Source organism: Aspergillus neoniger, assembly GCF_003184625.1.
Source record: "Aspergillus neoniger CBS 115656 unplaced genomic scaffold BO87scaffold_9, whole genome shotgun sequence".
NCBI classification, from domain to species: Eukaryota; Fungi; Ascomycota; class Eurotiomycetes; order Eurotiales; family Aspergillaceae; genus Aspergillus; species Aspergillus neoniger.
In genome coordinates, this window is record NW_020291137.1 from 46,278 (window position 1) to 70,822 (window position 24,545).

The following is a 24,545-nucleotide window of genomic DNA, read 5'->3' on the forward strand; positions in this document are numbered from 1 at the left end:
ACTATCCATATCGTGCACTCAAGCTGGCAAACGCATCGGGACTGTGTCGTCCGCTTTGGAAGCCGTTGATATCGACGCTTTGCTGGCTCAAGTGGCCTCGTGGGAAGCCGGTGGGCTTGTTGGGCATTCCTCCGTAGACATTGAGTGTTTGTTGCTGCTGCTGTTGCTGCTGTTGGGGTGGGGCGGTGGTGGTGAGGTAGGGTGTTGTTGTTACTTGTGCGGTGGTAGTTGGGACCGAGGAGGGAGCTCCTGGTTGGGGGGCTGTGGTGAAGAAGGGGTTGCGGGTGCCGCTTGCTGATAGGGGGTCTGTGAGGGGGTTGCTTTGTTGCTGCTGCTGCTGCTGCTGCTGCTGCTGCTGTTGTTGGGACATGGTGTTGAAAGGTTGTGATTGTTGTTGTTGCGGCATGGTATTGAAGGGTGAGGGCTGGCCGGTCTGAGTGGGAGGGTTCACGGCCGTGGAAGGTCGGTATTGAGGTTGCTCTGGGGTGGCAGAAGGTTGCGGGGAGAATTGATAGAGGGAGAGGATGCTGTTCTTGTCGACGCGGCCGGTGGGCTGCGGCGCTAGATGCTGTGCGGATGCTTGATATCCGTATTGCGGTTGCGCCAGGTATCCTGCGTTCTGGGGGGTAGCTGGCGCGGTCATGGTTTGATAGGGGTTCAGAGACCCTTGCGGTTGTTGCAGATGCTGCTGCATTTGGTATTGGGGTTGCGGTTGTGGTTGCGCCTGGGGTTGAGGCTGAGACTGAGGCTGGGACTGAAGTTGCGATTGGAAGGGAGAAGGCTGGCCGAAAGGCGATGTGGAGGGCATGACAGGCATGGTGTTTGCGTGTCGAAGGGGGCCGAATGGGGAATTGGATGCAGCCTGGCTCTGAGGTGGTTGCTGCATCCCGGTCGGCTGCGGTGCAACTTGGCTGAAGAAGGGGTTTGTCTGGGCGAGATTGGACGCGGGAGGGGTCATGCTGGCCTGCGGCTGAGCTCCGGTCTGAAAGAAAGGATTGCTGCCACCGTCTAGTGGCTGCGGAGAAGAGACATATGGGTTCTGGGCAAAGTTCGTGGGAACCGGGGGCGTCGCCGTCTGCTGGTAGAGAGGCTGAGGGAGCGAGACCTGCCGCATTGGATAGCCACCGGTGGAGTGCGGAAACAAGGGCTGCGCGACCTGCAGGTTCTGGAAAGACTGCTCCAGCGATTGCACAGGGGGCTGCTGGGCCTGCGGCTGAGACTGCACAGGTGCATCGAACGGGTTGTAGCTCCCACTTGCTTGGCGAGTAGCGGGCCTGGCATCCAGTTGATCGAATGGATTGGAAGATTTGCCAGCATCAGGAGTAGGTTGCGCAGCCGGAGACTTGGCAAGCGAGATAGATCCATTGCCTTCTCCCAGCCTCACCAACGTCTCGATCGTCTTGTCTAGATTGCCGTCCAGCTCGCGGAGGGCGATCGCGTTGCGGCGCTCGTTTGCGAAGCCCATATCCCGTAGGGTGGCCAGCTTCGCATCAAACGACGCATCTCCCGAGCCTTTCCTCACTGATATTCCCGACGCACCGAAGCTATCCGACTGTGGTGAGATTGCCGAACCTCTGTTGGACATCCGGTTGAGGTTGGTCGCAGATGAGGCGGACCGAAGACCAAAGCCAAAGGGCCTAGCAGGCTTGGGAGGGAGGGGAGGAGGAGAGCCTTCCGGAGACCGGTCCTCTGCGCGGGGTCTATCGTAGTCCGAATCATGACGACTGGGAGGCTTTTGTTTCACCTCGTCGAGGGAGCGGTGCTGGTATTTCTGGCGAATGAAGCGTTCCATGCATGCGTCGGACTCGTCCACGTCGGTCGGAACAGGTGGCTTGACGTTCTTAGGGTTGTAGATCTTGTTCATGATGTTGTTTCCGTGCGATTTCATATTCTAGACAATTTCACCGGTTAGCGACTTCATTCTCTGGCTGCGAAATGTATCCCGGAATCACAATAACAACTCACATCGACCTGATCGTCCGTCCATGTATCCATGCTCAAGGATTTGACCTTGGAGATATGTGTGCCCAGCTTGCGATGCAAAGACGCACATCGCATGCAGATAAAGATTCCAATCTATTCATGTATTCCGATCAGTATATACTGTCCTTCCTCACAAAACGAAAAAAGTGCACTGCATTGCATGTATGTATGAATCGGGTTGACGAGAGACGTACGTTCCAACTAGCCCATCCTGTACCAAAGAAAACAGTCCATTAGCAATCTGCACATAAATTAAGACATACGGCGACGCAACTCACCTGGATTCAAGGCCTGACAATCAGCACAGCGGTCATTTCCAGGGACCGACCGAATGAGGTCCTGCAGCGCCCGCTCATTGCGGAACTGCTGCCGTTTGCTAATTCCGGCCACCATGATCGCAAGACTCTAACAGAATGGCGGGGTATCTTGCGCGACGACAGGGGTGGAATTTCAGTCTCACAAACCCCAAGACAAGGAGAGGGGGGAAGAAGGAGTGAGATGTAGGGGGGGGTCGCGAGGAGGCGAGTTGGGGAAAAAGTCTCCAGCGAAGCAACAGCACGAGCCGAGCTTCCGGAACGGGGGATTCGGGAAAACCTTCAAGCTGAGAGGCAAAGCATATTTACACCAGGAAAAGCGTCGGGGGATGCACAGCAAAAGTATTCGACGAGGAGGAGGGGGAATTGGGTAGGGAAACAAGTTAAAGGAGCTGGCCAGGGATGAAATGAGGAGAGTGTGAGAGAGAGAGAGAGAGAGAGAGAGAGAGAGGAGTCGGCGGAGAGAGTAGAGGTGGGGAGCAGAAGAGCAGCGACGATGGATTGATTCAGTTAAAGTCCCACGATATTAATAGTTGTCCGTTTGCCGGCCCAATTCGGCCCACGTTGTCTGCTGTTGGGAATAACTAGATAAAAAATAGTAGATCAATATCTACGAGGGAATATTTTATCGGAGTGATGGCGCAGATGCCCAGAAGTCTTAATTTCAGAGCAAGCAATACATGAAGGATAGGAGAAAATCAAGCGTCCGGGTGGCATCAGGGGCAGCAGCAGCAGCCCCCAATGGCTGCAAAGCAACGCTTGGAACTTTCGACCCCAACCAGCCAGGATTGTTAACACCAGTCCTGTTCCTGGTGTGGAAAGTCTATTCATGATGATTTGGCAGCAGTCACGCCAATGAGACACACCCCCCTCCCCCCCCTCTTGCCTTCGAATAACGTTATGGAAGCCCATTCAATGCCCCAATCCAGTGATTCCACAGTAGTACTGGACTTTCTGCATGGATCCCGGGACGCGTCATGAAATCCCACAGCCCGAAGCAGCCAAAAAGGACCCTGAAGAGGCGGATACTAATGCGAACTGAACAGCAAGGCAACTGTTGTTGCAGTGTCCATCGCTGATCCCTGCACTCGCTCGGTGCATGCATCTGGTTCTGTTCTACGTATGTTCTTACGATCATATCACACTCCATACCTAATTGGATTTTGTCGATAGGGAATGTTTGAGCAGCAGGTGACTCCGACCACCATTGCACAGACGAGCTCCGGGAAGGAACTCAGCGCCGTAGGGGAGCCAATTATGCCCGGGGTAAAGGGTTACTCTAGTACGCCAATATGACCTGCCATCCTATGGTCAATTAAGAAGGAATTGGAGGTTGATTATGCGTTCGTGAGGTATGAAAAGTGTGAGGAGAAGAAAGAAAGTGCGCGGATCGAAAGGATTTTTATATGGGTCAATGTCATAGTGCGGCACGTGACTTATTGGCCCGATGCACTTGTTGAGGCCTCAGGCAGCACTGTTGTGTGGATATCCCAGCCATCGGCATTATTTCACGGTGCATCATTACACAGTAGAGTTTGTTTTCTATATACATCCAGCCAGTTTCGTCTATCCGTAGATATACTAAACGTTTGCGTCAATCACACAGACACCCATCCCCCACGCCGACGGAGGCATCTTGAGGATGTTCACTGTAACGAGGCCCGTGGCCAAACGGTGTCGCCAGACTCCATCGCATCTATCCAATGTAGCCCACCCTGTTCTTCCCCTAACACTGTGACGATGGTCAAAGCGGTGCCAATGCCCATCTCCCGGCCAATCACGTGGAAGCATCTCATAGCCCAGTTATGCATCGGGCTTGAAGCTCCGCCAACAAGTGCGGCCATGGTCAGCGGCAGAAGCAAAGTGAACCCTGTGCCCGCATAGGTATGCGGAGAATCAAAGACATTCTTGCTTTCATTGCCAGCAACTCCGAACTTGAAAGGAATAGAGCAGCAGATGTCCGTGGCTAGCTGCCTCATCAAATCACGAATCCGAATACAATGGGCCTTGAAGAGGCCATAGTCTAGCACTTGATGGCCACCCAATGCCATCGATTGCAGATGGGTCAGGATCATGTTGTTAACGAGGATTCGGATGTAGCGGTAGTTGTTCCAAATATTGCAGGACCAGACGGATTGATAGATATGATAGGTCCCTCGGTAATGGCAGAAATTGTCCTTTTCGTACTCGCAGGATGACACACTGCCCGGCCGTGTCACGACCTTGTAAGTGAAACTGGCTGAAACATTACCAGCAAACCGTTCTAGCTCCAAGTCTATGGCCATGGCAATCTCTACTATCTCACTGCTGTCCGAAAGAATTCCTTCTCTGACATCAGCCTGAAGCCCGGCGAACTTAGCCATGACCTTAACTAGTCGATCTCCGTCAGTTGGGAGAGGATACGACGTCAGGTCGGTAGCTACTTGATCAGGCATATCGATCAGGACAGAAGGGAGTCTCGTCTTCTTTTGTAGGCAACCAAGGAGCTGAAGGGGTCATTAGCCAGATTCTATATAAGAGACTTGGATAACACCCACCACCTCATTTCGGAGGGCTTGGAACATCCAGAACCCGCCTTCGCGCCGAAGCTGATCTCTGCCGCGAAGTTCAAGGACAGTTGCCACCCCCTGTGAGTGTTCGATCCAGGATTGAAGGCTCTCATTTCTCTGGCAAGCAATAATCTAAATAAACCAGTCAGCCATATGCTCTGTCAATCGTCAAAGTCAAACTCACCTCGAATAATGATAAGCAAACGATCGCGGTTAGCGTGGTATCTGCTGTAGCCAGTTTCGGATCGCATAAAGCTGAGTTTGTCAGCTGAAGAGCCTTAGTATACTCGCGCCGAGCCGACAACCGCATTGACGAGGACCTCTGCATACTAGCAAGATTCGCTAAGCCCACGGATGCAATGCTAGCCATCATAGCTTTCTGGCCAAGGGACTCAGCAGAACCGGCACCATGTTTGAATGAGGTTTCCACCGTGTTAGACGCATTGAACCACGTGTACGTGTTCAGGAAAAAGCATGTGGCTTGGAAGGTATGATCCAACGCAAAGTTAACTATCGCTAGGGGGAACCGCAGAGGGTAGTGTCCAGGATATACTTTCTGGGAGGTGTTTCGTCTTGCTAGCGTCAGAACCGAAGGCTCTGTGGAGGACGATTTTGTGTCTAAAGTGGCAGATCTCTTGACTCTTCGGGCTACTGCATCGCTCTCGTCTCTAAACCATACCGAGTGCGGGTCTCGATAGCCGGAACAAGTCCGCCTTGCTTTTCTACAACGACCGCAGACTGGTCTAGCTTCATCGCACTAAGAGCAGTGATCAGACCAGATGGAATGGGTGGAAGGCGCCGGTGTCTTCGATACGATGATAGGATGGTGGATCATAGACAAGGTCATACTACTTACTTTGACTCTCCTCGCACGACACGTACCACACCCTCCGCTTGGTTTGCCCATCACGAGTGAGGAGCCGCATGTAGACTGGGATGTGGTCGTATCACACGCGATGCCTAAATAGCGTAATAGAAGGGTATAGCAAGGTTGACATAGTGCGGCCCCAACATGTAGGTCCTTTCCAGACTGAACTTCGGGGAGCAAGATAGATGAAGTTCGTATTGAGGAATCACCAAACGCCACGAGTTCCAGCGAAGCCCCAGTCCGGTGGGGTTGGTCTAGCCGCATTTGGGAAGCAGGGCGAGCAATACCGTATTCTGATTGGGCCTGATATCCGTCCACGATATCTTCGTTGAAATATCCATCAAGTTTGCTCCATCCGGCCTTCATTATGGCCTTTGGTTGGGCAGAACGATATGGCTAAGCATAGCCTCAAGCTCCCGATAGACGCTTGTTTGAGGTACATTCCAGAGAAGCACAGCCTTGTGGGTGCAGGTATTGGTACCGTGAAGAAAATGTGTGATCTTGCTAGGATTATAGCAGTCTTCAACAGGGGGAATAACGGTTGCCTGAAATTGTTATATAACTTGCCTCTCCTCTATCGACCTTCCAATGAAGCAGATTGTTCTGAAGTCAACACTTCTTCTCTTCTAGCTCATAAGAGACACTGACTCGTTGTTCGTCTCTCTATCGCAATCATGGCCGTCAACTACCGACATGGTCTCTCCATTCTGGAATTGATCGTATACTTCCCGTCCCTATTCATCTCGTTGTACATGGGCTTCCGCCACGGCTTCCAGAGAAACGCTGGCTGGGTTCTCTTGATAATCTTCTCCTTGGCCCGCATTGTTGGTTCGTGCTGCTACCTGGCCACGATAGCCCACCCTGAGACCATCGACCTTTATATCGCATGGGGAGTTTGCACTTCCATCGGACTTGCCCCTCTGATTTCCACGTGCATCGGTCTCTTGTCCCGAGTGTACGTGTCATTCTGATCTGCTCTAAGTCGTCAAGAAACTAATCAGTCCCTCGTACTCCAGTAACGATTCCATTCAACGAAAAAGCGGACGCGGCCTCCTTCCAGCCTTCTTCAGATTAGTCGGTCTCCTCACACTGGCGGGCATGGTTCTTTGTATTGTTGGTGCAAGCAACAGCTCGAGCCTTCAGGGAATCACGAACAGTACAGAAGCCAAAGTTGGCGACGTTCTATACGTCATCGCATGGGCCTGTCTCTGTGCCCTGCTACTCGTCGTCGGAAGCAAGTATGGAAGCATTGAGGATGGCGAACATCGCTTGGTTTTGGCAGTCGGAATCTCAGTTCCGTTGCTTCTCGTGCGCCTCATATACTCCCTGTTGTCGGTATTCACGCACAACCCCACGTTCAGCATGTTGACCGGAAACGTCACTGTCTTCCTGGTCATGGCTGTTCTGGAGGAGATCGTGATTGTTGGGATCTGTCTGGGAGTTGGGATGACTCTAGAAGTCCGTCAACGCACGACAGAGTATGAGGCCTGCGAGGCACCGGCTCAGGGAGGTCCTGAGCTCGAGTCTCAACAGAGACCTGAGATGATGTCGTACAACTCCGGAAAACAAGAACGGAGGAGAAGAAAGAGACGTGGTGGACCTATTAGCCAGCTCATCGGATTGGCCATCGATGCGACCAGATCTAGGAAGCAGTGAGGTCTCAGTTGTACTGAGCATTGCTGTTAATGATATGTATCTAAGTCGGGTGATAATGATATTTCGAAGGAACAAAGTCTTTTGACATTTCTAATGACATGTCAGTCGCATAGACATATATTTCCTCTCGCCTGAGGCTCGCAACGACTTGGCACAATAAACCAGGCCATACTTAGTATATCGGCGATAGGTATAGCACCAGGCATTGATGGCACGCACTCAGTCACTCCAACCAGTCCAGTAATGTAAAATAGCATGCTGGAGCCATATATGTAGCAACAGATCTTCAATGCTGAAGAGTCAATGAAAGTGCCAGACAGCCTGCCAGCCAGTATGTAGATAGCTGTATCCCTATCGAGCAATAGGAACAACCATACTCGCTTAGGCTAGCGTTTATATCACATGACCGAAAGCTTAAGCGAAAAGACCAATTTTCATCCCAATTTTCTCTCGCCCACCGTTTCCCCCTTCCTTTACAGTCACTCAACCTGCCTTCAACCCTCAGCCATAGGGGTTTTGGAATATTATGAACGATTCCTTCCCATGTCTTTGGCTTGAAGCGTCTACATTTACTGTAGGAGATCGACTGCAGAATGTTTGCAGCATCATTCAGCTGTTTACTGTTTTCTCCCTTTTTTTTTTTTTTTGTCTCGCTTTTTCTTTTCTCGTAGCACAACGAAAACCACGCAGTGCGCTTCTAGCCTTTTCAATGGCGAAGAGGCATACTTTTTTTTCAAGTTCGTTCAGTGGAAGATCAAAACCAAACAGTTTTTAGCAGAGCTGCGTCTACTCCACCCTGGTGTTCGCTTTTATCGGACGGCAGGACTATTTTTACGACGGACATCCTGAGTTTTATCTCTACCTTTTTTTTATTTGTAGCTGTGCATATGTGGTGTGCGGTACGTAGATCTGGGAGACCGGAATGGGTGTTTCTTCGTTTGTACGGAAAGCATTCCGATGAAGGAGTGGACATGTTCCGGTGCTACTGAAACGGGTGCTTTGCGCCCTCTGGAAGTACGAGCCAGTTAACGCCCCTTGCATCTGGTCGCCCCTCGTCCCATCTGTCTGGAGATGATCGCTGCAGCAGCTCTGAGATCAATCAAAAGAGGAGCTGAAGCTATGGTTGATGACCGAGCATGCTGTTTGTTGCGGTCGCCAACGTGTCCGACACTCCGACTACATTGGAGGCCAAGCTACCATAGCAACTGATAATGATTAAGCATCAAGGCCGAGTTGTTTATCAGAAGCGGTGTTTGTAAGAGAGCTCTGTTCAGCAGACTTCTAGAATGGTTCTGAAGGGCTGATAGCAGTTATCGTGAGAGCCAGACTCCAGAGCTGAGTAATGGGAAGATTCTGGACGGATAAAAGTTTAGTAATAGGAACCAGTTGAAGGGAGAAGGCAGTGGGTGGTCCGGAATTTACCGCGGCTCAGAGAGCAAAGAAGCAGGTGAGACCAGCGAGTCTCTGCCAAAGAGAATGTTCCTGTTAATAATATGGCAACGGTCCCACCCGCGGACCCAGAAACGAGCGATAGACTAGTCGCATCGGCTATGATCGTTGCATGGAGATGGGCTGCTTGCCCCTCCTGAGAGCTGTGAACTTGGACCTCTCAACTCTCAACTCAACACGCAAATCACCGTCAATCGACCAAACAATGGCTCAGTCAATCAATGCTGTGTGGCACTCTGTAGGAATCAAAGACTCGTAGACTGAGATTGGAGCCAAGGGTCGGGAAAAGGGCCATCTTGCCACGGACAGGTCCAATTGCCGGAGATCGGGTCACCCAATTCTGGTCTCCTCACTCACAACCAACTGGCAGTTGCCCGCGGACTAAAGAGATTCACGGCGCCTGAAATGCGGAGAGTGACTTGCTGACTCAAAAGATTCGGCCCAGAGCTCGTCAATCTGCGTGTTGCCATTGGTGCGCCGTGCCTGGACAACGGACTCGGCATAATACTAAGTCGTTGTGGAGGAAGTCGCTGGAAGTGCTGAGGAGAACATTCGCAGCCTATTAGTATCCCTGTCTTCGTCTCCTCTTCTGTCTTTCTTTCCCTCTCCCCTTCTCCTCCCTCCTACCTTATTATTCTGTCCTTCCTCTTCTCTCCCGTCTTACACCCGAGGTAATCCATCTGTCCCTGGGTTTCTTCATCCATCCTCCGTGTACATCCAATTCACCCCTGAGCATTCGTCTCCTTCCCTTTACATTCTTTCACAATGGCATTGGCTGCTAGAACGGCTTCTCGGGCCTTCCTTCGCTCGACCCCCGCTACCTCTTCCTTCAGACCTGCTGCTCGCAGTGCTCGCTTTGCCCTCCCTTCTCAGGGCTTCCGTGCTGCCTCTCGCCGCGGCTATGCCTCTGAGGCTGGCGAGGCCAAGTCCTCCAACAGCCTCCTCTGGGCTGGTATTGCCGCTGCTGGTGGTGTTGGCGCCTACTTCTACCTGAAGGGTGGTGATGCCTCCGTCAGCTCCAAGGAGTTTGTCCCCACCAAGGAGGACTACCAGAAGGTGTACGATGCCGTTGCTCAGCGTCTCGCCAACGAGACCGACTATGACGATGGCAGCTATGGACCCGTAAGTGACAGTCACCGTCTGATAAGCTTGAGCCATTGAGTACGTGGGAAGCTGACCCTTGTTGTTGAATAGGTTCTTGTCCGCCTCGCATGGCACGCAAGCGGTACCTACGACAAGGAGACTGGCACTGGTGGAAGCAACGGTGCCACCATGAGATTTGCCCCCGAGTCCGACCACGGCGCCAACGCTGGTCTCAAGCACGCCAGAGACTTCTTGGAGCCCATCAAGGCCCAGTTCCCCTGGATCACCTACTCCGACCTCTGGACCCTGGCTGGTGCCTGTGCCATCCAGGAGCTTGGTGGCCCTGCCATCCCCTGGAGACCTGGCCGTCAGGACAAGGACGTTGCTGCTTGCACCCCTGATGGACGTCTCCCCGACGCCACCAAGGAGCAGTCGCACATCCGTGACATCTTCTACCGCATGGGATTCAACGACCAGGAGATCGTTGCTCTGGTTGGAGCTCACTCCCTTGGTCGCGCCCACACTGACCGCTCTGGCTTCGACGGTCCCTGGGACTTCAGCCCTACCGTCTTCACCAACGAGTTCTTCCGTCTGTTGGTTGAAGAGAAGTGGCAGCAGCGCAAGTGGAACGGCCCCAAGCAGTTCACTGACAAGACCACTGGTACCCTGATGATGATGCCCGCTGATCTTGCCCTGACCAAGGACAAGGCGTTCCGCAAGTACGTCGAGCTTTATGCTAAGGACAGCGACCTCTTCTTCAAGGACTTCTCCAATGTCTTCGTCAAGCTCCTTGAACTTGGTGTCCCCTTCAAGACTGAGGACCGCTATGTCTTCAAGACCTCAGAGTAAATACTCTCCAGGTCTTTGTGAATATTCTGGGTTCGGTTTGTTTCAGGGTTTTAGCTGCGGAGCATTGTTTTCTCTTGTTCACATTTTGATATCCGACATGTTCTCGATCGATGTTCGACGACCATAGCATGCGTCTTAGACAGGCATGTCCTGCCGCGGGGCAATAAACCATACAGGGGTGGAAATATCTAGAAGATTAGATCAATAAACCATCCATTGAAGAATCAGAAGATACCTTGTGATCATTGCCGTAGTACCTCATTAGCGAACATGCTGCGGTATATATATCACCCCTAGTAGTTGAACCGGCTAATTAGGTACTATTGATCGCTCGATCCACAAGGCATCCGCTTTCTTAGTTACCATCGATGTCAATATAACAAAAGAATCTGTCCGACATTGCAATCACGTAGCACAAGGTATCGTGGTTGTCACGCCGAGTCGGCATCACTCCGGAAGCGCACAAGAAGTGGCGGCAGTGCGGAGCCGACGAGAAAGTCTTTCAATCTCCGAACTCCAACCGCCGCATCTCAAGCACCCAACCCAGAGCCCACCAGAGCCTTCATCTCCCAAGATACAAAACAGACTGAATGGAACAATAAATATATACTAAATTGACTTATCCTTGGCGAAGAAGCCAACCCTCCTACCAATCCGCGCAAAAAATAACCCATCTACATCTGCCGCACCGCAATACCCAACCCACCATGACCAGATCCAACCACCCCCTCACCCAAGACCACTACGAAGTCCTCAACCTCCCCTTCACAGAGACGCCAACGGCACTCTCCAAACAACAGCTCAAAGCAGCCTACCATAAAGCCCTGCTAAAGCACCACCCGGACAAAGCGCCCGGCGCAATCGCAAAAGATGTCCAAACCACCAGCAGCAGCAGCAGCAGCAGCAGCAGCGGCGGCGGCGGCCTCTCTACATCCGACACAAACCCCTCCTTGCACACGACTCATCGCTACACAATAGACGAGATCACAACCGCATACAAAACACTATCTGATCCATATCTACGCGCTGAATACGATCGGTCGCTGCGACTCGATCGTGCAAGGGTCGCGGAGCGGGAGAAGACGGGCACGGTTTTCCATACGGGTCTGGAAATCGTGGATCTGGAGGATCTGGCGTGCGATGAGAGTGATGCGGACGCTGCGCTGTGGTATAGAGGGTGTCGGTGTGGAGATGAGAGGGGGTTTTTGGTCACGGAGCAGGATTTGGAGAGGGAGGCGGAGCATGGGGAGATTGTTGTGGGTTGTCGGGGGTGTAGTTTGTGGATGAAGGTTTTGTTTGCTGTTGAGGATGGAGATGAGGAGGATACTTGAGTGGTGCTGTGGGATATGTGTGATGTGTGATTGGATTTGTCGCCTTAGGGCGTGGATGGATGAATTCTTCGCTCGGGGTATACCCGTTGGATGCTTTTGGTCGCGATCGTTGTGACCAGCACTTAGCTGGCAGGGTATGGTGATGATGCATAAGCTCACGAGTGGCACTGTGCGGTGCACACTCTGTGTCGTCCAAAGAACTCTTCGAGGATAGGCTCGTGGTGAGCCATGATGCCTGCCGCAGCGGACGCTGCTGGCCTAGTCGCACTTTGACCTGTGTCAACCCTCCCAAGGGAGGTTGGGATACTGCTTGCGGATTGATGCTGCAGCACCCTGGATGCTTATATTTTTGTGGTAAGGATTGTTTATTCTGACGCTGTTGCTATCACCTCCAGGTCTACCTGCATTAAGACCTAAGCCACAGAGTCGAGATATGATATATGAGATATGAGAAACGTTGAGAGTATAGACTACAAAATAGAAATTGCCGGATACATAACCTAACAAACATTTTATCATAATAAGTCATATTTTGGAGTTGTCAAGTCTTCACCATATACATCTCACAGTAGTACTGCTGTAGGTGGGCGGCGGGGGCGTTGATGACATATCGGCAATATATCTCCAGTCCCTAACAGTAACCACCACCGCAGCTCACCAAACCACCGCCAACCTCCTTCCATCTCCCTTCGCGCCCTTCACTACGCGACACACATCTCCACCATGTCGACACTTGTGCAAATCAACTCACGCGAGCAATTTAGCTCTCTATTGAGCTCCTCCACCTTTGTTGTCGCCGACTGTGAGCTCCCATCTGCTGTCCCCCCACCTTCCCCTCCCCACCACCATCACCACCCATTCACTCGCAACGTCACTCCATCTCCTACAATCAAACAAACCTCACAAAGAGAAGCAAACTAACCCATCGAAACAAACGCAGTCTACGCAGATTGGTGCGGACCATGCAAAGCCATCGCCCCCGCATACGAGCAGCTAGCCGGGCAGCTCTCACGCCCGAACAAGATCACCTTTACGAAGATTAACGTTGACAAGAACCAAGACATCGCAAGACAGTATGGAATCACAGCGTACGTGCCTATCCCACATCCTATGATCTACAATACAGCCACTAACCCCTACTCAAGAATGCCCACCTTCGTCCTCTTCGAGCGCGGCCGCCCAACCTCCACCGTCCGCGGCGCCAACGCCAAAGAGCTCAACGACCTCGTGCGCAAGCTCGCCACGGAAGCCGAAAAAGCACCTGAAGGCAACGACGCCGGCTCCAGCAGCGGCGTAGGCTGGATCGGCCTCCCGGCACCCAAGAACTACAGCGATATCTCGGACCAATACGACCCCAAGGGTCTGGAGCTACTAAACCGGGCGAGCGAGTTCGGCACGGCCAAGACACTCTTCGATAGCTCGAAGCCATCCTCCCTGAACAACGCCAAGGGCAAGGCCGGGGCCGCACCGGATTGGGTGGAGAGTGATACAGACGAGCAGTTGATGCTGTTCATCCCGTTCCAGTCTACGCTGAAGGTGCATTCGTTGCAGATTACGTCGCTTCCGCCGTCAGCGGAGGAGGAGGTTGAGGATGAGGATGAGCGGCCGATGCGCCCCCGGACGGTGTCGTTGTATACGAATCGGTCGCATGTGTTGGGATTCGATGAGGCGGATGATATCCCTGCTGTGCAGACGGTTACGATTCAGCCGGAGGACTGGGATCCCAAGACGGGTACGGCCAAGGTGGATTTGCGGTTTGTCAAGTTCCAGAGTGTTACGTCGTTGGTGATTTTCTTTGTGGATGGGGATGGAGATAGTGAGAAGTTGCGGGTTGATCGGGTGAGGATCTTTGGAGAGGCGGGTGAGAAGAGGGAGATGGGTAAGTTGGAGAAGATTGGTGATGAGCCGGGGGAGTGATTAAGAGGACATGCGAGTACATGGAGTAGATATATGATAGCAACGCACTAGAACAGAGCAGAACAGAAACACTATTACATATTACTACTTGTTGAAAGACATCGAAACTCATGACCATGATGATATTCATTCACATTCAAGAATCTACGAAATCTATTGACCAAGCTCCCACCACAATTTGCACCACACATAAGCAGCACAGAAAGCAGCAGTAACACTACAGCCAACAAATCTATATTAAGACAATCACACCACCACCACCACCATCGACGCATCAACACAGATACATCCATGACAACAGTAATGATAATAATATGAATGTCCGATCCCAAACCAAATGGTCTAATCCTAGTGGGAAAAGAAAACAGAAAGACCAATAAAGTAAGAACCGGTGTGCAATTCCGTTCGTCTGTGACGCAACTGACACCTGGGGTTTGACAACATCACAGAAGAAGAATGATGTCCAGGCAACACGGGTGAAAATAGTTGCGTCGCCGCACGAAGAAAGAAAAGAGAAAAAAAAGGATTTCAAATGGGTGAAGGGGTGAGGTTGTATTTATAGGTGTGTTTGGTGGGGAGGGTGGATGATTGGTTGTTCCGGGTTAAGCGAGATTTCATTCACTTCTTCTCTTCTCTGTCGAGGTATGATGAGTAAGCGGGTTTGGGGAGGTGAAAATTTCGGTGTGTGGGAAATCTTCTTTTTCTCTTCTTCTTCTTTTGATATAATATATCAGGTCGATGATGAGATTATTGGATGTTTTCATATATGATAGGAAGAGACTGACTCCCGTTGATCTGGGAGATTGATCTTAACTTCATCCACTGAGGCCTGTTTTATTTTAGAATTTATTTCTTCTATCTTGATGTTGATATTTGATATCCTCGTGGTGGTTATATGATTATGGTTGTGGTTGGATCATAGCGTATTTACTTTCTACCTATCGGTGATATTCGTCGGAGGTATAAGATCGTTTGCTTACTGCTACTCCGGTCCTATGCTTATATTCCGCTGTGCTATTGCATTGCTTGTTGCTTATGCTTACCTTGTTTCTCCTTCTGTCGGCGTGGCTGTTTCTTAGTGGTAGTACAGAGTACCCGTGGTACTTTTTTCTCTCCGTCGTGCGCGTCTTAGTTGAATCTTTTCGCCGGCTGATTGCGTTCGGATGACAAGGATTCTCATCCGTTTGCGCCTTGCGCCCTGGCCCCAACCCCAGCCCCAGGGCCTATCTACTAGGGTCGGGGTTCAACTGCCATCATCGCCTAGCATGATGCTTGCTCGGTTAAAACCAATCGCGTCCAGGGATACCGGCATACTCCGTACATACCAACTAAATACAGTGACGGCAGATGCGCCTGCTGCATTGGTTTGGGGGCAAATTGTCGTCGTAAGCCGGAACCTGGTAGTATCGAATTAGTAGTGTGCATGTCAGATTTTTTCTTCTCTCGCGATGGCTGTGTCTGCAGGCTGCAGATGTCCGTGTCCTCGTCGCTAATCAGCATCACTGCCGATGGATCGTCTGATGCATTAACTGTTTGAGCCACCTTTTTTGGCCCCAACCCGTGAGGACTATGCAAAAAGGACCCATGGTTCCATCCCACTCGCACGTTCTGCAGTCTGCACCGCGCCGCGCCCGGGCACCTTTCACGTCAGGACCTTGGGGGCTGATACCACCGGGCAACGAAGAGGTAAAAAAAAATACTCTGGTCCGTGAGGAAGCGGGCTGACCAAGGAAGCTGAACCAGCTGAACGAGCATTGTTCTTTTCGGGATGTTCAGTGCTTACCGCGATCCGCTTGGTCTGACCGAGATCCCACTGCGACCCAAGGAACCGCAAGCCTACCTTATCTGAGACGAATTCCCTCACGTAACTATTGTTGTCCTGATTCATTGAGACTGATAGTGGTCAGTCTTTGCGCCCGCTCTCCCCCACTCGCAAGGGTGCAATGTGCAGAGGGCAATCCAAGACCTTTTCTGGGCCCTAGGCTGGGGCGGCCGTCGATCATGTTGGGACACTGGTCGACGCAGCTATCGCACAAATCGCATCACTCTCTCCGTATGGATGCTCATTATCCCGTGCATAGTCACACTGACGACCCATGAGGCAGAGGGGGCTATTGGGTCGCCGCCGGAAGTATCAGTGTGAGACAGCGCTTTCCGACTGGCAGAAGCTGCCCGGAGTGTGGAGTAGCGCGCTATGGAAGTAATTCCTTCCTGCGATAAAGTTCACCCGAAGGCACCTTGGCCTCGCGCTATTCCGCGCAGGTTTGCCTGCGACCCAGAAATTCGAATTCTTGTATCCATATCTGCATGACTCTGTTATCAATCCCAATTGCTTAGCGATGTCGGCGTGAAAGTTTCCGTGCACAGAGAACCAACAAACCTGCCACCTGCCCTTTCGAGGATTGGTACCTCCAATCGCATCCCAGCGGACGGTGCCGGATCACCTGAGTGGGAGACCTACTCCATCAGAGGTATCGGGTCCGATGTTGTCTTATCTCTGTTTTCCTCGTGCGGCGGATGCTGTTGTTTTGAATTCTGCATTCTGGTCCACTCTGACTCGAGAATTGCTGCTCGTAGGATCCATATTGCAGGTATACGGTGCACAAACATAGTAAGTCGGGTGGTTGATGATTCGAGCTTGCTTGCCGTGAGCTCCGAAGGGACCCCAATTCCAAGGCCAAGTTTAATGGCGCATCATTTGCTTCTCCGCATCCTTATTTTCGATAGCCCATGTTTGGCGTCTTGGAAGTGGCGATTATGCGCATTTGGTTAGTAAGAAGGATATATAGATAGGTAGTAGTATTAGCCTGTCCCGTCGGGAGGGTTCGCACTATTTCTCCGTTCTCAACTTTCGTAAAGAGAGTTTTGTTAGAGACAGACTTTCTCGGGCGAACGGTGAGCTTCCTCTCTGATTGCGTGATTTCTGTATCTTAATCTCCACGGTGACGCCATTTCCAATGGAATCACAGACAATCATCATACTGGGAGCGGCTACGGGACCAAGATCCCAACTGGAGCCCACACGCAAGAGCTCTCCAGGTCCCCAATGCGAGCTGGAACCACGGGTCGGAATACTATCTATATACCCGACTGGGCTAGGCTCGGGACGAATAACCAATGTCCGTGGCCGTTCAGAGCCCATGCCTCCAAAAGCTCCGACGACACGATCCAGGATGGAGTAGCGCTGGAATGGGGTTGAGTAAGAGAGACTCATGATTTTCGCCATGGCTGGTGGTGCGAATCAGTCCCTCTCTCCCCGCTGGCATCCACTGGATCAGTCCCGGGTTTCTCCACGATTGGAGCAATTCGTAGTCACAGCATAGATACACCCGAGTATGATGCTGTTCAATCAATACGCACGTGCAAAAAAAAAGGGTTGGTGGCTTATCAGTGTCGGGCCTAGGTAAATTGTTTGTCGTATTCAGTGGTCGCTGCGATCGGCCACTTTAGTCCATGATCTTCCCTGCACCAATCCAGGAACAGAACTCAAAGGAGCACGCCACATGGATGTCTTCCCGTCTGCCCGCTGGGTTCGACGGTGTTCTGAAGTGCCGAGACGAGCATGCAGTTGTGATGGGAATATTCAGCACGAGATGGAACAATCACACATAGAAAAAAGGCGCACCTTCCCCAATCGGTATGGACTGATGGGCCTTAGAAGCAGTTGAACACGTCGAAGTCACTCGTGGATTGGCACGGTTTAAGCTCAAGTAGCAGCCCTGTGGTAGTCTCGGGGTAATGTTTGGATCCCTGTTGGCTCATGAACCGTAAACAAAGAAAAAATAAAAATGCGGGATGGTAGCTGCTCATCACTATCACACTTGATGTATCCAAAGACACCCAAATCAGGAATTAAAGGGAAAACGCCCAAAGCCAAAAGAGACATGGAATTCCGACTTGGTTTAGTCCGCAGTGGAACACGCAGTAGTGCAGGTAGTGATGGTGGAAAGTCCCCGCAAAAAGTGCGGTAGCTTCATGCCGGCAATCGAAGACCGACTTGCGCCAGTCCCAGCCCGTCCAGCAGGCACGAGGGCCGCTTGGCAACTGGATAGTTAGCAGCTACGACTAACTCAAATGTTCCCGTTACTCAACTCGGTCGGACGGCATCCAATTTGTCCAAGAGCATGACGGACATCAAGTTCATCTCTGTTGGCGAGTGCATCTTAGGCGAGCATACATTGCAACCATGGTCTACTGTCGAGGATGGGAGAGTTGTGGCGTAGCTGGCATATGGCATGGTCTGACGATGGTGGATTCTTCTTCTGAAACGACCCAGAGTCGTGTGTGAAAGAGATCACTCGGAAATATGTCGCAAATTCCTGTGTATGAACCATAGTTAAAATCATAACACCACCCCTCTTCATCATCCTTGGTTCATAGAAGGGCTCGGTAGTCTGCCGGAATCGGAACCATAGACAGAGAAAGAGAGGGTGAGGGTCCTGGATTCTGAGGCCACCACTGTGGCACAATTTGGAGACAGTCGTACGTGGCGGTTGCTATTGCTGAAATCAAGCTCACCCCGTGTCGAGGATTCGAAGGTTCGAAGAAGCCTCTAAAGACTTCGGTTGCATTAGGTAAAGACACTATGTTCGACGTTAATTGATTGCTATGGAGAAGGTTTGTCTGCCCATGACGTAGCGACCTTCACAGCATTATCCCGTTTAGTCAGGGGCCATTTGATTGGCTTCAGGATGAGGGATGAGGTGAGATCCCTAATGGCGATTTAGGAGAGGTTATCGCCATTTTAGTGTCGTACGGAGAATATACTCCATTCTACTACCAACTAGTGGATGCTGAGAAGTAAAACAGTCGGAGATGGCTTGGCTCTGTCCCCTCCCCCTTTCCGGAGGCAACGAGGACTGCCAACTACCAACTAGTATCTAGTAGTACAGAGTAGTACTACTCCATAGTGCTAGTATACGCAATGGGATTAGTGCTGTTCAGTCAGAATTCTGGGGACCTGACTAAGACGAAACCGAGACACGCCTAGACAAAGCCAGCTGTGATTGGAGGATTGCTGTCCGCGTAGTGTGTTTCAGATTTCGAGCTTACTGCTTTTACCAAACGCTCGACGTCGGTACGATTCCGTAAGAACAGAGTATTCTACGGAGAGGAGTTTAGTTTGCCGGCGGAATTCCTGTTGGCCGGTTTGGCGTAGTGGTGCCCTAATGGATGGAGAGGTCCATTACCATAGTCCCAGCCACATTAGGTCTAGCCCCATTAGCCACTCTTCCCTCGACTGCTCGTCTTGACTCGTCCCGGAGACAGTACTACTGTGTTCAGTAGTAAAGCTCCAGTCTCCAGCCGGTAGATGAGTACGTAGTAGTCGTAGTATGGAGCAGACACGGAATTGAAGATCTGCTGGTTCTGACTCTGCACGATGCACAGCAGACCCGGTCGCTCGGTGATAGTCTCGCACCGATTTGGTGCTGGAAATTGACAGCGAGGGTAATTTCCAGTCCTGCCTCCCCGTTCCAATTCTCTGGATGGTGTCAAACCCTCATCCACACTAGGCGCTGCACTATTGGTTCGCCTGAACTTTATCGTATCAGTCCACCAAGGCCAGCATGATCTCGAGCGAGCTTAACGGGCAATGCCCATATTTTGGGTGTTGCATTAATTCCAATTAGATGGTAATGATTTGATCGCTACGTGTGTCGCATCGAAGCCATTTGTTCACGCGATCAACCGTCAATCATTCCCCCCACGGCGGTTGTACGACAACTATATATCAGGCGATCATGGTGCCTGAAGTATATAATCACCTTCCTGCTTGAGAATCGTTCCAGTAATAGTAGTGACTTATCGGCGTCGCATGATGTGCTGCAGTTTCAATGGTTCAGCATATACGCCGTACGGTGAGTACCAGGGAGTAATTAATTGGGAGGATCCGCAATCGGATTCTCCGGCGTGTCTTGTTCAAGGCAACATCATAAGATATGGTGTGTCGTGGTCTTGGGAAGCCGGTACCGATAAGGACCACTTCGCTCTCTCACAGGCCCTCTGTCGTTCGCTAGTCTTACCTCCCCATAGATCTTGTGCCACTGTAAAACCAATTGATATCCATCCATAATCTTGGTACATATCTGGACATCCGATAACCGTTGCTTCCGGTCTCCGCGGAACCTATTGGAAGTCCAGGGTAGAATACGATGCCATATCTGACCCATTGTTGATTCGCCTTTTTTTTCCCCCTCTGCTCGCCCCCAGTTTCGGATCCAAGCGGCATTGAATCTGTCAGGATTCCCCATTCTGCCACCACCGGATACGCGCAGCAGCCCGGACATCCCACAGTGCTTTGTCCAGCACGACTTTTTCCTGACTCTGATTCGCCCGAGAAGAAGGGGGGCCACGCATCCGAGAAGGGCCTTCGCCAAATTGACACTTCTCGCACGGTCGCAATTGAGACCAGAATTTTTTTTTCTTTTTTTCCCTCACTCGTGAGGACCTGCGTGGCCACCCACACGGGTACCACTGGCGCGGAAGACGGGATTAAGTCCCCTACCGCCCGCCCGTCTGTCAGCGCGGATGCGCGCCCATCCCCATTTCGAAACCCACCGCCGACGTCGCAAAGAGGCAAGATGCGCTGCCTTCCGGTGGCGCTCATCTTCACTACTCATCTAAACTGTCGGTGGCATGCCGAAGCGGCGCCATAAAAGATAATGCGAGACAGCCGTCGAGTCTAGATATCTTTCGTAATCTTTCCCTGGTGGAGTCCGGGAGTCGAATGGAGAAGGTGGGAGGATGTTATGCCTGTCACCGGTGTATTACGGAGTAAGGTAAACACTGGTGTCGGGAAATGATAGAGTTGTGGGTATAGTGAGGATCATACTAGACGACCGTCGTCTGGAGTAAGTGTCCTGAAGGACATGCAGGTGCATGATGGGAATGGATGGGATGGGGACATGCTGGTACACCATAGTAGAGCAGATAATGCGCCATTCTCATTCCCCCTTCTAGACCGAGACCGCCTTGACAGTGCAAAAGAATAAAAAAAAACAAAAAACAAAAGAAGCTACTTTGGACTATCGCTATCAATTTGTCAACCGCGGGCGATGACGACGGATTTTCATTTACCGCCTCCATTAGCTTATGCAGGTTTGATCCTATCGTTTCTTTTGCGCGATTAGAATCCTACCAGATGGGACCCGCATCGGCTCTTCCTTTGTTGTTGGTTTGTAGTTGTGGTTGCGTTGCTATTGCTGCAACGGTTCTTTGTTTGTGGCGACGATTTACTTTGTGGCGACCAACAGGGATCTTGCGGCATTGCCTCGAAGGGCCAAAAAAGGACCAGTTACTCCGTAGTATTACTGGGTATGATTCTAATTAGTGACATACACTGGACAAATCCCGGATCTTTGGGGGGTGGACTGCTTCGCTGCTTACACTTCGTGGGTTTACCAACTCGAGTGAAATCCCCGGCATTGTCAACGGAAGTCCGTAGATAGTTCCCTAACTAGCTAGCTAGCTGTGATTGTTGACCTACTGTAGTTTATTAGTTAGCTAGGCCTGGCCGATGGAAATCCCTCTCGCCTTCCACCACAACCCACCCCGCCTCCTTCGGTGTTTGCTGGAAGCGGTACTCCGTCGTAAACAGTGTAGGTCTGCAGAAAAGTAGCGCATAGAAACTTCGAAGAACTGGAGTCTCTTTCCTTCCAAGGAGCTACACTGGAGCTCCGTGAAGCTTGTGGAGGGTTCTAGTGAGTAGTTGTGTCCCCTAACCAACCTCACTAGACCTCAACTAGGCAGTAGCTGGGACGGTAGAACTTGTTTTGGCTTCCTTGGTAAGTTTTCTCGAAGCTCGACGGCTTCCATGCATAGATTAACCCAGTGGACATACTAGCCTGAAGGGGTAAGTCGGCAGTTCTTCCCCCCCTCCTCCCCCTCTTCTTCCTCGTATTGCTTGCTAATTGTTTAACTTACGCCGGTCGTGGCAAGCAATATAGCACGCTTCTAAAGCGTAGGATAATTGTTCTAGTCTCGAGACTACGCACTTCTAGCATTTCTAGGCTACGTACTACCGAGAAGCTAGACACACGCCGAGGAACGCAATAGATAGATATTCCCACTTCTCTTAATGTTCCTGAATGCTCCATAGTCATATCCCGATTTCAAATCTTGGTTTTCTGCCTAGCTTTCTTCTCTCTACAGTTAGCTTAGTCGTGGTTATGGTATAGTAGTACTCCGTAGTAGTTACTGTAGATAGCTTGCGAAGTAGGTGAGTAATATTATTGGCAATTTTACCTCGCTCGGGGCCCGTCCCGACTCCCGGAAGCTTCGTTCGAAAAAGGAAAAGTGGCCTGGCCAGGGAAATGGGCGGCCTTTCTATTTTTAGATCCACACACACAGTCACACACACACACCCCGGGCGGCGGTGCGGTAAATCGGTCCGGGATGGGTTTTACTGCCCATTACCGTATGTATGTTATAATGTATGCATGTAGTATGTATGTTTGTAAGAAAAAGTCAATCACCTCATTTCACATTCAATCAATCAAATCAATTGATTGATTGGACAGGAAGTGAAGGAAAAACAAGAGAGAATATGAGAAAGTCTGTGCAACTGATGTACAAGCTGAGATACTCAGCAGGGGCAGACGAGATGGACGAGTCATGTCGCTGAGCAGGGGACTCGGCAGGAAAACGTTTCAGACCGGTTGGGCCAGTTGCGTGGCGGTGGCCAGGGTTTGGGATGGGATATTGTGATGCTCATGGGCCGAGGCTGGAAGGGGAAATTGATAGGCCCAGGGGTCCGTGTTCTGGAGTCTGACAGCTCTGCTTGTAATCCCCTTGCTTCCCATGATTTACCGTGGCGCAGCCTGTCAGTTGGTGGTCTGGCTGGGTTATCGCGTATCATCATCATCATCGGGCATCATCAGCGCCTCTCTACTCTCAGGGACAGGGACAATCTTCAGATGTCGTCATGTTGATCCTCTATTTGTTGTTTGCTCCTGCATATTGGTCTGTTTGCATCACTTTTTCAACTTTTGGGGGGGAGGGGCTTGCTGCGATGGGTTCTAATTTTACCTATTTGGCAAGTAAAACACGTCGTTCGGGGGATTTACGCGGCGGCCAACGCACCGTACCTGAATTTGAAACCAAAACTATCGAACGCGAAGATTGCCGGGCTTGCAGAAAATAGATAGTAGCAATCAAAGAAACCTCTTTATTGGCATTGAAGCCCTATCGTAGGCAGTCACATTCTTCTTTCCCTCCCAAGAAACGAAGACTCGGTTAGGTAGTAGTAGTACGACTACTTAGTACTACTATAGAACGTTAAAAATAAATTTATTAATATCGTATGAGACCGACTAAAGCATACCATCGAATAACTTAATAAAAACCGAAATGAAGAAAGATCCAAGACAGAACTAATCCCAATCAATGTAGAAACACCGAAGAGGAAGAAGAACTGAAGCAAATCAGATCCCAAGAATCCATTTTGACAGCTGCGTTCATCTGCCATGTAAGCCCTGTTGTGCCACTTGGCCCGCCATCGGACAACTGAAAATACACGATTCAAGCAAGGGTCGGGTTGCGGCAGCCCATCCTAGGGACGTTTCCCCTCTCTTACCAAGCCTGCAACCTAACTACCCTTACCATCGCTCCGCATCGGTTCCTGCAGTAGACCGACCACAAACCTGATCGATCCATTCCCGCCGTTGAACACGTCTCATCTCAAATGTGAGCGAAATTCCAGGTTCTTCTTTGGTGAAGGAAGGGCAAAAAAAAGACGATTGATTGTTTGTCGCTCGGTCGCGCTCGCGCGCGCCGCGTTGCCTGCGCACACTACTATCTGCTGCGTCACTGGCTCACATGGACTACTAAAGTTACTTACTATCTACGTACTACTTCTTCCCAAATTTTAGGAACCTCCCAAAGTTGGTCTTAGGCCCCCGGTACTTTAGGTTTCGGAGTATCCCAGTACCTTGGATTTGACATAACGCCTTAAAGTTAAAAAAACATTACTATCTATCTACCCATCTATGTGCCCAATTTTATCCAGGTACAGTAAGTGGCTATTACTCTGTTACGTTTCCAAGTATCCATCTACCCCAGAATGATAGGGCAGATGCATGAACGGTAATCTTCTTTGCCTAGAATTCTAGCCCAAGTAGGTTCAATAATGCTGTACGCACTATGTCTTTTGCGCATCGCACCTGGCATATGACATCCTATCGGATAATAGGGTCTCCAAGCTATTCACTAACTTACTGGTATGATATGGGATGGGGGTCATGGCGGACCTGGCCGCTCTCGGCTTCTACTTCAAGTAACGACAAGAATCATATGAAAGGAATCGTTTCGCGGACATTACTACCTAGAACTTACCTAGGCCCATGAAATAACGGTGAAAAAATAATAATAATTTACAACAGGAGTAATAATAGCCATATTAATAAACGTTAGTATGAACAGGGATTCGTCCGCCTAGCCTGCGCGAGGCCCCCCCCGGAAGTACCTGGCTGGCAGGTCCGTAGTAAGTACTCTGCTGTAGTGCCACCCATAAGGCCGGGTATCCCATAGTACCGACTCTTAGCACCAT

At 50.9% G+C, this 24,545-nt stretch overlaps 6 protein-coding genes across 6 annotated transcripts; 4 read left to right on the plus strand and 2 right to left on the minus strand.

The window, feature by feature from the left end:
• Nucleotide 1: 1 nt before the first annotated feature.
• Nucleotides 2-2,376, minus strand: BO87DRAFT_423889 (putative GTPase activating protein for Arf; the record flags this gene model as incomplete). The annotated part of the gene is made up of 4 exons (XM_025627199.1): nucleotides 2-1,891; nucleotides 1,966-2,076; nucleotides 2,178-2,194; nucleotides 2,262-2,376. The coding sequence occupies 4 exons, from the start codon at nucleotides 2,374-2,376 to the stop codon at nucleotides 2-4; spliced, it is 2,133 nt and encodes a 710-aa protein (XP_025481714.1).
• A 1,310-nt stretch (nucleotides 2,377-3,686) lies between these two features.
• Nucleotides 3,687-5,753, minus strand: BO87DRAFT_405131 (Zn(II)2Cys6 transcription factor; the record flags this gene model as incomplete). Its single annotated transcript, XM_025625917.1, has 4 exons — nucleotides 3,687-4,783; nucleotides 4,835-4,978; nucleotides 5,031-5,603; nucleotides 5,703-5,753. 4 exons carry the CDS (start codon nucleotides 5,751-5,753, stop codon nucleotides 3,944-3,946), a joined length of 1,608 nt encoding a protein of 535 aa, XP_025481715.1. The 3' UTR covers nucleotides 3,687-3,943.
• Nucleotides 5,754-6,083: 330 nt separating this feature from the next.
• On the plus strand, nucleotides 6,084-7,420 carry BO87DRAFT_354467 (uncharacterized protein). Its single transcript, XM_025621287.1, has 2 exons — nucleotides 6,084-6,669; nucleotides 6,731-7,420. Exons 1-2 carry the CDS (start codon nucleotides 6,389-6,391, stop codon nucleotides 7,368-7,370), a joined length of 921 nt encoding a protein of 306 aa, XP_025481716.1. The 5' UTR covers nucleotides 6,084-6,388; the 3' UTR covers nucleotides 7,371-7,420.
• Nucleotides 7,421-7,837: 417 nt separating this feature from the next.
• Nucleotides 7,838-8,187, plus strand: BO87DRAFT_235483 (uncharacterized protein). Its single transcript, XM_025618793.1, has one exon. The coding sequence runs from the start codon at nucleotides 7,897-7,899 to the stop codon at nucleotides 8,143-8,145; it is 249 nt and encodes an 82-aa protein (XP_025481717.1). The 5' UTR covers nucleotides 7,838-7,896; the 3' UTR covers nucleotides 8,146-8,187.
• Nucleotides 8,188-9,464: 1,277 nt separating this feature from the next.
• BO87DRAFT_354468 (heme peroxidase) lies at nucleotides 9,465-12,571 on the plus strand. Its single transcript, XM_025621288.1, has 3 exons — nucleotides 9,465-9,941; nucleotides 10,014-10,747; nucleotides 11,467-12,571. The coding sequence occupies exons 1-3, from the start codon at nucleotides 9,585-9,587 to the stop codon at nucleotides 12,080-12,082; spliced, it is 1,707 nt and encodes a 568-aa protein (XP_025481718.1). The 5' UTR covers nucleotides 9,465-9,584; the 3' UTR covers nucleotides 12,083-12,571.
• A 158-nt stretch (nucleotides 12,572-12,729) lies between these two features.
• Nucleotides 12,730-14,114, plus strand: BO87DRAFT_330173 (thioredoxin-like protein 1). The gene is made up of 3 exons (XM_025620283.1): nucleotides 12,730-12,884; nucleotides 13,023-13,170; nucleotides 13,228-14,114. The coding sequence occupies exons 1-3, from the start codon at nucleotides 12,806-12,808 to the stop codon at nucleotides 13,997-13,999; spliced, it is 999 nt and encodes a 332-aa protein (XP_025481719.1). The 5' UTR covers nucleotides 12,730-12,805; the 3' UTR covers nucleotides 14,000-14,114.
• Nucleotides 14,115-24,545: the final 10,431 nt, after the last annotated feature.

Coding starts and splice junctions, on each gene's coding strand:
- BO87DRAFT_330173 (XM_025620283.1), top strand. CDS start 12,806: ATGTCGACACTTGTGCAAATCAACTCACGCGAGCAATTTAGCTCTCTA. Junction 12,885..13,022: donor CACCTTTGTTGTCGCCGACT/GTGAGCTCCCAT, acceptor AAACAAACGCAG/TCTACGCAGATTGGTGCGGA. Junction 13,171..13,227: donor AGACAGTATGGAATCACAGC/GTACGTGCCTAT, acceptor CCCCTACTCAAG/AATGCCCACCTTCGTCCTCT.
- BO87DRAFT_354467 (XM_025621287.1), top strand. CDS start 6,389: ATGGCCGTCAACTACCGACATGGTCTCTCCATTCTGGAATTGATCGTA. Junction 6,670..6,730: donor ATCGGTCTCTTGTCCCGAGT/GTACGTGTCATT, acceptor CTCGTACTCCAG/TAACGATTCCATTCAACGAA.
- BO87DRAFT_354468 (XM_025621288.1), top strand. CDS start 9,585: ATGGCATTGGCTGCTAGAACGGCTTCTCGGGCCTTCCTTCGCTCGACC. Junction 9,942..10,013: donor ACGATGGCAGCTATGGACCC/GTAAGTGACAGT, acceptor GTTGTTGAATAG/GTTCTTGTCCGCCTCGCATG. Junction 10,748..11,466: donor TATGTCTTCAAGACCTCAGA/GTAAATACTCTC, acceptor CACCATGACCAG/ATCCAACCACCCCCTCACCC.
- BO87DRAFT_235483 (XM_025618793.1), top strand. CDS start 7,897: ATGAACGATTCCTTCCCATGTCTTTGGCTTGAAGCGTCTACATTTACT.